This window comes from Zonotrichia leucophrys, chromosome 1A (assembly GCF_028769735.1).
Source record: "Zonotrichia leucophrys gambelii isolate GWCS_2022_RI chromosome 1A, RI_Zleu_2.0, whole genome shotgun sequence".
Lineage (NCBI taxonomy): Eukaryota > Metazoa > Chordata > Aves > Passeriformes > Passerellidae > Zonotrichia > Zonotrichia leucophrys.
Window position 1 is genome coordinate 9,279,530 of NC_088170.1, and position 13,260 is coordinate 9,292,789.

Here is a 13,260-nt window from a genome sequence, read left to right on the forward strand (position 1 = left end):
ATGAGCTAAGCACGTGCAGGCCTGAGGGTGGGATTTAACTCATAATTGCTCCTTACAATTAGAAAAAGTCAAACTGGCTGGAGTCTGCATCTGTTATGGCACAGAGCACAGATTAGAATTTCTCTGTCACTGCAACAGTTTTATGGAGCTGATGGTTTCATGTTTTTACAAAAACCATCAATATAATGCTTCACTAGAGCAAGAAGAGAAACAGCTCCTTCATATCAAGACAGGAAAAACAAATTGAAACCAACAGCAAGCAAGTATTTTTAGAAGAACACCTTTAAAAGGCAAATAAGCACTGATTTATTTTTAACACAATAATGCAAGGAGCTGTCTAAAGGCCATTATCTCAGCCAAGGTCATTAGAGTCCTTTCCAAACGCTGCCTAGGGACAAGTGAGGTTCCTTTTGCACTTGCACATCAACCCAAAAAGCTCCTCTCCTGCACCAGCAGCTCCTGGCCAGTTCTGGTAAGGCTGCAACATGAAGCAGAATAACAAAACTGTTTTGAAAATGGAAAGTAGGAAAGGACAAAGAGCATGTAGATGGCATAGGACATTTTCTGTGGCTACTATTGAGGGCATCCATTTTCTTTCTAGTGGCCAACCTATTCCTCGTGTCACCTATACAGAAGAAGAAAAGAAAACTTGGGGCACTGTCTTCAGGGAGCTGAAGAGTCTGTATCCAACTCATGCTTGCTATGAACACAACCACGTGTTCCCACTGCTGGAGAAGTACTGTGGCTACAGGGAGGACAATATTCCCCAGCTTGAAGATGTTTCAAATTTCTTGCAGAGTAAGTTTGAAGCCCCTAAAAGAAACCAAATGAAATGAAAGGCCTCAGCTATCAGTGGGGGTGGTGCTTCCAGAGAAGGAAAAACAATCCCTGATTTAGCAAAGGTTCCCTAAGATGTTTGGGCACGTCACTTAGCCTGTGTTCCAGGTCTTTCTCTAATGTTTCTGGGGATACAATGGGACAAATGCTCAGATACTGTGCTGGTGGTATTCCTGGGCAGAAAATTGCCTGCAATTAAACTCTATTTAACATAAGGATATGAGAAACAACTGCTCACTTTGAAAATTTAAAAAGGTTAATTAAACCTTAACAAGAATACAACAAAAGGACTACATAAGGAAAAAATCGCAGTGCTGGGAACTGCTCATGTGCATAACATGGGGCTGGTTCATCTTCAAGATGGATGCTCAGTCTTTGATACCCCTGGGGTTGCATCAGCCAGCCCTGGCCCCTCCCAAAGTCTGACAGTCAGCTCTCCTTTGCCATTTATCAGTGGGGATAAATGGCCATGCTGCCCCCCTAAGCACCAAGCTTTTCCATTCCCCACTGCCCCACGCCAGGGACACCTGTGCAGCTTCTTTGTACCTGTCCTGGACAGCCCAGGCTGTCTGATGGCAGCAATACAGGGGGAAAGGGAACTGTGGGGAGAACAGAGGGCATCTAAACTACAATAACATAACTATACATCGCTACAGCTTTTCTTAATATTCACACAATAGTTATCTTTAATTGCAAGAGCCAATCATCCCCTATAACAAGGAGATTAAAGAAAAAAACAAAACAACAGCCATCAACAAACTTTTCTCTCTCTAAGGAGTCTGGATGGGGACAAATCAAGCACACAGCAGTTTTTAAGGTGCTGTCTGTCTGTCCCTTCAGGCTGCACAGGGTTTCGGCTGCGTCCCGTGGCCGGCTTGCTCTCCTCCCGGGATTTCCTGGCGGGGCTGGCGTTCCGCGTGTTCCACTCCACGCAGTACATCCGCCACGCCTCCAAGCCCATGTACACCCCGGAGCCGTGAGTACCCCGCCACACCGAGGGTGTCAGGCTGCTGCACGCCACCAGCAGGCTCAGACCAGCTGGGAAAGCTGCCTGGGACTCCTGGGAACAGGGCTAAGGGAGAGCAGCCAAGGGACTGCTCACTTCTGGAAACGTTTATGGAGGCTTTCTAGTGTGTTTGACAGTCTGCATCCACTTCTGCAAGTGCTCCTGGGACACATGAGAGAGTTTTGCTTGTGTGGTGGCTGGGATGCAAGAGAGCAGTGTGCAAGGGCACTTAGCTATTAGCACCCAAGTAGTGCAGCAAGGACATAACCTGCTGCAAGCAAGCTTCTGGCAGTAAGACAGGAGAAGCCCAGACTCCTCAGAAACTCAGAACCCATCTCTTTATAATTTTGGAGTGTTTCTCTCTGTCCCTATCTGTTGGGAAAGATGAAACAGGAAAGCTGTATAAATATGATTGTCTGGCAAAAAAATTTGAGACTATGGAAACTATATCGAGGTTCAAATGAAAGCAAGCTTTGAGATCCCTTAGTTACTGAACAACTGGAAAACAATGGTGTGGTGGACTGAAGGTAATCCCCTTTTGATGAAACAAGACCCTCTGCTTGCAGACAGGCCCAAGGGTCAGGGCAGACCCTACTAGCTTGGCAGAAGGGGTCCAAAGAGTAGTTTTAGGGTTTAAAATGTAACACAGTACGGTAATGTAGTGATTCTTATAGGCTATAGGATGCTGTACTAGATTGGTTAGTGAGAATTAGAATATTCAACATAGAAGATTTATTATATTGTAACGGGAACCTCACTCTCTTACCCTTTTACTCTCTTACCCTTTTTACTCTTTTACCTTTTTTACTCCCTTACTCTCTTACTCACTTTCCCCCTAATCCTCTCTCCCCCTCTCTTCTCTGGGGCCTGCTCTGAGCTGTAGCTGGCAGCTCCAAGCAGGGCCCTGCACCCAGGCCCTCTGCAATAAACCACAAGTTCCACGACCTGGCTTCAGAGATCTCTCGTCTCCGTCCGTCCCAACTGTCCTACCCCCCAATGCTCCTACACCTATCCGCTGTCCTTTTCCACTTGCCATTTTAAGAACAGATTTCTTATTCTGTTTCATATTGTTGCAATTCTTACTTGTTTTGTTTTTCTTTTTTTGCTTCCTACTTTCCACAAACTCTTTTTCCTGTCTTTTATCTTTTTTTTTTTTTATTATTATTATTCTGATTTTCTTTCCTGCTTTTCTTTACCCCATTGTCAGGGTGAAATGTCTTTTTTCTTCCTTTATTTCTTTTTTGGACTTCCCTTCTCCTTCCCATCTCACCAAATAACTTGTCTCTATTTGAAAAATCTAACAGTCCCTGCTGCCGAGGGATGTATGATGCAAAAGCACAGAAAACCCTGGGGTTTGCAAGCATTTCCACCACAAGAATAATTTCAGAGCAAAATGTTTTCCTATGAATGATATCTGCTGGTAGGAGCAAATGCACTGTGCTCTTGATTGTGTGCTGGCTCTAGGGCATTCTTCCAGCATTGCTGGATTTTCCTGAATCACAGTTTATCTTGTTTTCCTGCAGTGATATTTGTCATGAGCTGCTAGGACACGTGCCTCTCTTTGCTGATCCCAGCTTTGCTCAGTTTTCCCAGGTAAGTTATTCAGTGGTTATATTATGTATATAATCAAACACACAGTAATTCAGAGTATGATCCAAGAGCTATGAAGGGTGGTGCAAATTCACCTTTAAGCACACTGTGTAAAAGTGCCTGAGGTGGTTTATTTATTGCTTGAAATCTGGACAAAATTCATGTAGGTGAAAACATAAAGTCCAACTCCAAACATGATCTTGTGTGAGTTGCTTTTTGACAGACCCTGTGAAGCCATCATTTTAAAACCTTCCTGCAGATGTTGATCCTTCTGAGTGAAGTCACATAACTCATGAGTCAGATGGATTATTACCTCATGATGATATTGAAATGTTAGGGAAAATGGAGATTTTGTTTTGTTTTCTGTTGAAGTGACATTGGAGGCTGAGTGAAGTGTGGAACTGTCTCAGCTGTAAGCATGGGAGAAGGCTGGAGAGGAGAGTTCTTTTTGGGAGTGTTAATGTCTCTGGAAAAGAAGCCAAACCCTGGTGAAGCAGTAAACTTTTGGCTGCATCCTAGCAGAAAACATGGAAATACACAAAGAGAGAAAGGCATAAAAACAGAAAACTTGAAACTGCACAGAGAGAAAGACATAAAGACAAAAAGACTGAAAGAGGGAGGAAGGAAGGAAGGAAGGAAGGAAATATGGAAAGAAATGGAAAGAAATGGAAAAAAAGAAGGAAGAAAAGGAGGGAGGAAGGCAGGAAGGTTTAATGCAACATCTCAAAAGACAAAAGTCAGTTTGATCTCGTTAGCAAGTTTTCAGTATTGCCTTTAGGCTTTGCCCTTTCCCAGAACTGATGTTCCCTCCCAGATAAGCCCTGTACCTTGGCTTACAAGGATTTGACATGGTGATAAACTGCTCTAAAGCTTTTGGTGTGTGTGGGGAGAGCCCTCTGAGTTCTGCACTGTGCAGTCCTCACTAGAGCAAATCAAGGAAGGAACCTGGCTATATGTAGTTTCATGGGACTGTCTTTTGAATCCAACTATTGCATGCTTCCTGGAAAAATCTCCATTAGCTCCCAAGGTATGAATAAGCTCTTTCAAATCATGCCCTGTCATTCAGAAAAAATAGCTATTCAAGGCTCCAGGAAAACTCCTTTAATCAGGACCCATCAAAACAAAGAGAAATATATAAGGTGTGTAGGTGTGATTGATTTGCCTCCTTTTGTCCCTGTCGTTCTCTCAGATGTTCATTGTAGGCTTGATCAAAAGCCTGTCAAAGCAAGAGGAAAATTTTATTTGACCTCAATGGGCTTTGTACCAGGCACAAAGGATCATGCCTTGTAAATGACATTTGGACAAGACCCTTTGTTCATTTTTGGAGAGATTTCTGGTTTAAAATTGATCTTGCATGATAGGAACATGTCCTGTAAACATTTGTGTGTGGTAGTAGGCAATGGTAACATTTAAAATGTGAGCAATTACATAAGATGGGCAGGAAGAATGTTTGCAATAAACAGCTTGAAGAATAATGGTTTATTGTTACAGGAAATTGGACTGGCATCTCTGGGAGCTCCAGATGATTTCATCGAGAAACTTGCTACGGTAATTTAATAAATGAGGGCTCAATTTTCCAAAGCTCCCTGTGCTGCCTTAATTCTGCTGCCACTGAAGTCACTGATAGAACTCCCATAGAGCTGAATGGGATCAGAGTGAAGACCACGATTGGAAAACCCTACCCTGAAACAGTTGCACTAAAGGAAAAATAGCTTTGGCACCCCTTATTCAAAGTGACAGTTGTGATTAAACACAGAAGCCCAAACGAGATTTCCTCCAGCACAAACATATTGGGCAAGAAAAGATTGTATGTTGCTACATCCCCACAGGAAATTTCAAGAGGCAGCTTCTGTAGCTATTTCACCTTCAAGCATCTCTTCCACTTTGCCAGGCAGGCACTATCCTCTGTATTCAACACAGATCACCTGGATAAATACTCTGAGACTACTGAGACCCAGAGCTGCAAACTTTGAATAAAAGCAGGGGTATTGCTCTGAGATTAGTGCCCCCAGTGCCAAATGGGGAGCACCTGGGCAAAGAATTCCACCGCTTTGACATTTCTGATAGATGGAGTAGTTTTTTCTGAGCCAGGGCAGGTATCCCTTCCAAAGGACAGACCCAGGAGTCAAATGAGGCCACTCCACCTTCCTTCCCTATTGCACCAACAGCCTGGTCACACTACTGCTGCAGTCAGATTCCCTATGTGAAACAGGACTCAAACTTTTCTAAAATAAAGGTTCAAACTTCCACTGGGTTGGCCAGAAAAAATAAAGCTTTACTGCTATAATTTCATTGCTCCTGCTGACAAAGAAAAGCACAGTAAAACACAGCATTTTTTGTCATGGAACTGAACTGATTCTCAGGCACAGAGAATCTAGTACTGTGCTTCTCTCCTAGGAGAAGAATTTCAGTCTGAAGGGACATTTATTGCATTTATTCACTTGAATTTGACACACATCATCATCTTACATAGAAATGAAAACTCTAAATGTATTCAAATAAATGGTGTACTTTTTATCTAGTAATAATAAGTTTCTGTCTCATTTTCTTTCCAGGTTTATTGGTTTACCGTTGAGTTTGGACTTTGTAAGGAAGGAGATTCCATCAAAGCATATGGTGCAGGGCTGCTGTCTTCATTTGGGGAGCTGCAGGTGTGTTCTAGAAAATATTTCAAATGTGTTTATAATTATTCAAATTCTTTTCTGAATATCTTCGGGTCTTTGGTTTTGCTTCATACTTTGTGCACAGAAGTAGGATGAAATGTAGTACTTAATTGTAGAGCTCTGATAAATGTGTAGGTGTATGGATACACAGGGAACTCACACTCCTCCTTTCCCAGTAAGTGACATTATCACTGTATCCCACAGGAGAAACTCTTCCCTGTCTGAAATGCAGCTGCTCTTGATTTCTTCCACAGCATGTTCAAGCACTCTTACACTGACATTAATTTCTTGCCTTTTTGTTCATAGTATTGTTTGTCAGATAAGCCTGAGATTCGGCCTCTTGCCCTGGAGAAGACTTCTGTGCAGGAGTACTGTGTTACTGAGTTTCAGCCCATCTACTACGTTGCTGAAAGTTTTAAAGATGCAAAAGAAAAGCTAAGGTACTCCAGTCATTCCAGAGAAGAACTCACTCTTGCCTGCTGCAAATACAATGGATTTCATGGCCATAATGGGTCTTGGGTTGACAAGCATGTTTTGAGAGGCATTAGAAAAATCTGTGCAATGCTTCATGATAATAAACATTTTATATCCTCGGAATCTTGGGCAAAAATTAGTAGTAACAGGAGTATACCTTATGTATGAAACCAAGAATTTGTGCTTAATGTAACAAAGGGCTTCATCTGTCTAACCAAAATGAAACAAAAAAAATATTTGTTCAATTGCAGCGATACTAACATTAAAAGTCAAATCTGGCTAACTAATGCAAACCAAGTAACTTTACCATTACTAGCCACTGGGGGTTTGCCTTGGTTCACACTCAACTTATTTCTCACTTGGAGATGCCACACACAGGCTTGTCCCAGACCTGCAGTCCCTTATCTTTCTACCATTCAAAAATAAATTGTTCTGCATCCCAAGATATTCTCCTGCCTCAGGCTCCCCAGCTCTGAGGTCTCCCTAGCTCTCTGCCCTGCTGCTTCCTTAGTTGTCATAAATCTGCAGCTTTTCCTTGTGCCCTTTTTTCTGGGGAAATACCTGGGAAAGATGGTCTTCTCCTCTGGGCTGTGACACTGATATACAGCACACAGCTTCTGTCTTCTCTGTATGTAAGCAAGCTCCTTGAGGAAGGGGAAAATGCTGCAACAAAATACCTTGGAGCTTTTTTAATTTGCTTCACTGATCAAACTGAAAAAAAGGGGTTAAATTGAAATAGAAGTTCTGGGGTTTGGTCCAGTCCCTGTGTTAGAGGCTTGCACCTGAGCATGTGTGTTTGTGGGTAACAGAATACCTTTCTGAGAAATTATTCTGACACTGACCTAAAAGATCTCAGCTTAAGGAATTCATCTTCTACTTGGGATCTTGGCTTCAGCTGAGATTTAGCAAAGCCATCTTCAAAGGTGGTCTCTCCTCTTAGAAAAACTAGACCAACGCTGCTAAATTCATCATAACCAATATTTTTTGGGTATTCATCATGTCCAATTCATCATAACATAATATTTTTTCACTGCCACACCTTGTGGCCTGTTCATACTGAGTCCTGTTTGAGACAATGTCCTTAATAAGGTTAATAATAAGGCGTAAACTGAAGAAGCTCTGTGAGGGTGGTATCCAGCATACTCCACTGTTCTGGGCATGTGGGATTTACCCTGCTGAGTCACAGTCTGTGTAGTGGGGCTCCATAATCAACTCCTGCGTGCTTCCCTTCCTCTTTCAGCAATAACTCCAGTAACACAAAGCAGATCTATAAGCCAGTATCCTGCTGGGGTCTACAAGGAGCCTGGAACAATAGCCCTGACCATCTCATCCCATTCAGAGCCCTTCTTTCCACAATTATGTGGTTATGCAAATTAATATTTTCCCAAGACACCAAAATCTCAATGCTTTTGACATGGAATTAACTATTTTGCAGAAGAGAATGCTGCTTCACTCGATTAACTGTAGTCTAGCTCTCAAATTACCTGCAAACTACCAGGTAATTTAAGAGCTAGACAATGACAAAAGTTAGGTGCCTCCTTGCTCCTTGGCATGCCAGGATGATGTAGATCCTTGACCTTAATTCCCCAGAAACTCAGACTTGGATTAGAATTCCTACCTTTTGCACTAATGACAGGAAAATGAGGTTTTCAAGCTTGGCAGATCCCAGTTGCTACATAGTTGGCCTATACCAGGAGCAGTGCTGCCATGCCAATATCTTGGTTCTGTTCAGAAAAAAACCAGAGGTGATAAGGACAAATGCAGTTTCAAGTGTGTTGTAGGTCTCAAAACAGTCAGTAGGAATTTCAGTTATTTCCTCCCATAGATTTTCTTATCCCCACAATCAACAAATGCTCACACCAAGAAAAGAACTAGTGGGAAAAAATAAAAATTAAACTGTGCATTTGTTTATGCTTTTTCCCTCAGGAAATTTGCTCAAACAATCCCTCGTCCTTTCTCTGTCCGGTACAATCCCTACACACAGAGGATTGAAGTCCTGGACAATGCAAAGCAGCTGAAGAACTTAGCTGACACGATCAACAGTAAGGAACTGCACATTTGTTACCTTAAATTCCTCAAAACTTGGGTCAGAAATAGGAGGCACAAGGCAGATTCCATCTGGTTGCATTTTATGCTCTGAGCCTATCCAAGATAAGGCAGCACATATCTCCTTTCTCATGAAAAAATTAATTCTAGCCAAGCTCTAACAAGCATTTCCACTTGACTGTAACTTGCTAAATGTGAAAAACCCAGATTAGGAAATGGCAGATGGCCTTGAGGTGGATCCTGGCTGTTTTCAGTAAGGAAGAGAAGGAGAAGCCTGGCTTTGATCACATTTTCCCCCTCACATTGGCTAGCCTGCTGAGAGCCTGCTCCTCTGCTGCTGTGAGCAAAGAGATGACTCTGCAGACACAGGTCCAGTAAAACCCTAATAAACGTGTCCAGTTCAGCACTTCTGTGCTCACCTTGTTCTGTAAGAGAACAGCTATAAAGGGAAAAAACCACGCAGGAGTGTTAGAATGGGCTGGTTCTGGAATTAACTGCTCTGATTATTTCCTTTGCAGGTGAGATTGGGATCCTTTGCAATGCCCTCCAGAAGATCAAATGAAGATTTGCTGTAACTTGCTCGTGACTAGAAGCTGCCAGTCTTGATCTAGCCTCAATCTATTATCTTCCAGTGAACTGCATCAATAATTATGTTTTATATCTTAATTATTAGAGATTAGCAGAGAAACAGACATCTATAGGTGACTCTCAACTCTTCTGGCCTTCAGACACCAATCCATTTTTTTTCTCACTAATGTATAAAAATTATAAAATTATTATAAAATTCCTGGGAACCTGGGGGAAGTCTGCATATGTTTTGTGCCAAAGGTTAGCAGAAGGAGATCTTCACCATGTAGAGCATAATCTGCTGCACCTGTGAGGTCTGGGACCAGGAATGGGATGTCAATGATGACCAGAGTGATCCACCTTGCCTTTTCTCACAGTCACTCTCCTCTCAGTGCCTCCCAGTTGTCCAAGGTTCCCATGGATTTGGAGCTCTCCACCTTCCGGGGTATGCGAGGAGATCTGCCAGGGCACAAATGGAGATTTCTCTTAACAGGCAAACTCATAGTGCATGGCTGATGTGTGAAGGCTACATTTTTTGTCTGTGTCCTTCCCTGAGAGGTGTCTCTTAACTTTCTGGTCTCACAGCCTAGAAGGTGGATACCAGCACCTGGAAATGGAGAGGAAGTGCCTTTTATAATGCAGCCTGGAGCCTTCCAACTCCTAACCCACTGTGTCCATGGCTAGAGTCCCCACCAAAGCCATGGAAGGCCTGGGTCAGCTTTGCCCCAGTCCAACTGCCTTCAAACCCAAACATGTTATCTTTCAAGACAAGTCCTAAATAATGACACCTTTTTGTATCCCCACTGCCCATCTGAGCTCTAATCTCCTTTTTTTTCTTTTGGTGGAAGCAGTTTTATTTGTCCTGGAGTATATATCAGCTGTGCCAGCAAATGGAACCTGAGGTGGCTCCAGCTTAACTCAACAGCTGAGCGTGGAGAGAGAAGAGTTTTGCTGTTCAGGAAGCTCTTTCTGTATTTATCCAATAAATTTCACGCAATCAGCATTAAGTGCCCTTGGACTGGCCCACATTGTATAATTCTTGTAGCTCCCTGCTTGGAGGGGGGATCTCATCATTGGAACATTGGAGCAGAATGGAGCAAGGCAAAGCTGAACTGCATTTCCAGCTTGAAGCAATTGTGCATCATGACACTAACATGGCTCAGGGGTCACATTTCTGTCAGAAGATTGAAAGATGGAGAGGGATTTGAAAGCCCACGAGTCTCATACCTGTGATAGTACTAATTTTGTATTTATAGTTTGAAAATCAATATGGCTTTCATGTAAGCATCATCCTTTAGGAAGATAGAAAATACAGTTCTTTTCATTATATATATGGTAGGTAATAACATTAATTTAAGGACACCAGCTGGAATCCTTTTCAATAGACATATATTTATGCAAAATGGTATCATTTTGGTGCTTTGAAGTAACCTTTTTTATCTCAGTATCTTTTTATTCCTTTTTTTCTCATCACAATGTCTTTCTAGATCTTTCAATCCCACTTGACATGTATTTTCAGTGTGAAAGTAGCCCATATTTTTCTCTCTTAATATAATAGGACCCATGAGGTAACTGTATACTACAAAGAGGCAATTTCATCCCAAGGGTAAAGTCTTTCAAACTAATCCTCAGACAGCTTTCCAAGCTCCTCTGCTTCTGGCTTGAATGACAACAGCAGTAGTTCTATAGTGATATTGAGAGCTCAGGATTCATGACTTTCTTTTATGTGCAAGTGGAATAGTTAGAGAATATTGATGCCACATGTCTGATTCTCTGTGCCTTAATACAGGTTTAAATGAGCAATAGCTCCAGCCAAAGCATCATAGCATGGCTGCTCAGCAAGAGAGATGAGCAAAAATTAAATGTTCAGCATTTTAAAAGCAGAGGAAATGTATGGAAAGTAGATTTTCTTGCAGAACAAATAATCTTGTACCTAAGTACTTTAAATACTACAAATAAATCACATTTTAAATAGTACTCCTTAATGGGTGACTTCTTATTTTCTTGTCTAAAGTTCCAGCTGTGTAGGAAAGGTTTTTGCATTATTGGACTGGTGTAAATCCTCCTTGTATGGTAAGCATCCAAATCAACCAGAATTAAATACTCAGGTAAGAGATAATACCCATCTCAAGTGCTCCCCAGGACAGAAAAAGGCTCTCCTGGGCTGGTTGACAGTCACTCATCCAGCCAAGATTATGGGATTCCCTGATGTGTGCCATTACTTAGAAATGCACAGCCAAGCCCAGCTTCCCCTACATTTGCATACTCCAAAGTCTTTGGGTGCAGCTCTGACTAACCTACCCCAAGCTAATCTTTTAGGTAACCTTCCTCACTTCTATCCCACTGTGATCACATTTCTTGGTGTCCTCATGCCCAGTTCAGTTCCAGGTGATCAAAGAAGCTTTTTGTGAGGCTCTTTCCTTCACAGTGACCTCGGCCCATGTCAATGGCTGTGATGGAGGGACACCAGTCTGCACTGGGGGACACCTCTGGGTATCTTGAGATGCCTCCATCTGACAGCAGTCTTGGAAAAGGGACATTTTAGTCCCCAAAAAATGCAGAAATTGTTGAAAAAGGGATTAAGCACAGGAGCAGTCCACAGGAATGCATTGTTTTTAAAACTCCCTCTGCTGCTTCAGACCGTGCTGGCCGCTCTCAAAGACATTTTGATGTTCAGATGTAACCATCTAAATTAACCTAAATAAACTAAAAATATTAATGTTGCATCCATCTCAAATGAGTGGCCCTCTGCTCATACAGGATAAAGATACCTGAAATGGTACCAGATAAAAAAAAAGGGCAAGTTTTTTGTGGTGATCAGATGTGGCCTTCTCCTGTACCAAACCTTGCCACCACTGCTGCAAAGAGAGGCCAGAGGGGTGGTCTGATCTCTGGACCTTCAGGATGACCTTCACAGGGGCTCTGGCGCACTGTAACTTGAGGTATGAAGATATGGGTGCTCATATCCAGAAATAATTCTTTTTATGTCAAGTGTAAGGGAAGGGAAGATGTGCCTGCCCTGTCAGGAGCAGAGTTAAATCCCCCTGGAACTCATCCTTCCACCCACAAGAAAGATGTGACCCTGGTCTTTTTGAGAGCCTATTTCACTGGAGATAAAATGGTGACAGAAACAAGTACCAAGGGAGGAATGTAGCCTGGGGGCAGCACTCCACTCTGGGAGGGGTAGGATAGAACAGGTTCAGATCCTGTGGGTAGGAAAGGCTCAGAAACAGGCAATGGATTCTGACTCTGCCTGAAATCTCTCTGGCACTCTCAGATCTCTGTCTGTGCAGAGGAGACAACACCCAGAATGGACTATGATTTGGGAAGAAAGCCCATTTGTTCACTGGGGACACAGACAATACAGAGAGAGTCCCAGTGAGGTGAGACAGAGTGGGGATGAAGGACAGTCCCAGACTCTGTGCTGGTCAGGCCAGACTGGGAGATGTGAATGGACCTCAGGCTAATCGATTGCCTCTCCACAAAGAAACCTCTATCCAGGGCTGAACAGCCTGCAGACACCTTCAAACAGAGCAGGAGGACTGCACTTTGAAGTCCCCAGGGGAGGAGGGCCATCTTGGCTCTTGCGCACGTCCTACGCAGGCGGCTTCCCTTGATGTGCCTGGCACGGCCACCATAAATGTCCCTACACCCAGCAGCCAGCCTGTGTCCCTGCTCCTGGCACCTCTGAGCTCACCACACACTGACACACTGCTTCTGCAGTCCCACCAATTCCCCTGGCCATTGCTCCCACGCCCACAGGCAGCTTCCATTCAATATCTGGCTGCTGCAATCCACTCCCCTATCTCCCAATGAAGACTGATTTGGTGGGGATGTCAGGCCCAAAAGAAGAGGCCAGCAAGGAGAAGGAGATGTGTGGCATACAGTCACAGAACAGCCAAGGCAGCCTGGACTCCAACAGGGAAGATGATGGAGAGTCTCTCATCCTGACCCTCATGCTCTACAACGTGAGGAAGACCGAGCTCTCCAAGGCAGCCAAAGCCTTTGAGGTACAGACCTCAATATCTCTTTCCTTTCCTGAGCGCTCTCTTCTGTCTCTACTGCCTTCATGTCTCA

General features: G+C 43.2%; 2 protein-coding genes across 3 annotated transcripts in view; both read left to right on the forward strand.

The window, feature by feature from the left end:
• PAH (phenylalanine hydroxylase) overlaps window positions 1-11,166 on the forward strand; it is a 36,199-nt gene extending 25,033 nt beyond the window's left edge. The window contains exons 6-13 of one of the 2 annotated variants that reach the window (XM_064737176.1): window positions 602-798; window positions 1,678-1,813; window positions 3,367-3,436; window positions 4,925-4,981; window positions 5,989-6,084; window positions 6,403-6,536; window positions 8,497-8,612; window positions 9,135-11,166. In XM_064737176.1, coding sequence (XP_064593246.1) covers window positions 602-798; window positions 1,678-1,813; window positions 3,367-3,436; window positions 4,925-4,981; window positions 5,989-6,084; window positions 6,403-6,536; window positions 8,497-8,612; window positions 9,135-9,178 — 850 coding nt within the window. In that variant the 3' untranslated portion in view covers window positions 9,179-11,166. Of the gene's footprint in view, window positions 1-601; window positions 799-1,677; window positions 1,814-3,366; window positions 3,437-4,924; window positions 4,982-5,988; window positions 6,085-6,402; window positions 7,141-8,496; window positions 8,613-9,134 lie in introns of those variants that run through there. The other variant, XM_064737174.1, reaches the window with a different exon arrangement.
• Window positions 11,167-13,041: 1,875 nt separating this feature from the next.
• LOC135460383 (tyrosine 3-monooxygenase-like) overlaps window positions 13,042-13,260 on the forward strand; it is a 28,358-nt gene continuing 28,139 nt past the window's right edge. The window contains exon 1 of the mRNA XM_064737189.1: window positions 13,042-13,193. Coding sequence (XP_064593259.1) covers window positions 13,056-13,193 — 138 coding nt within the window. The 5' untranslated portion in view covers window positions 13,042-13,055. The remainder of the gene's footprint in view (window positions 13,194-13,260) is intronic.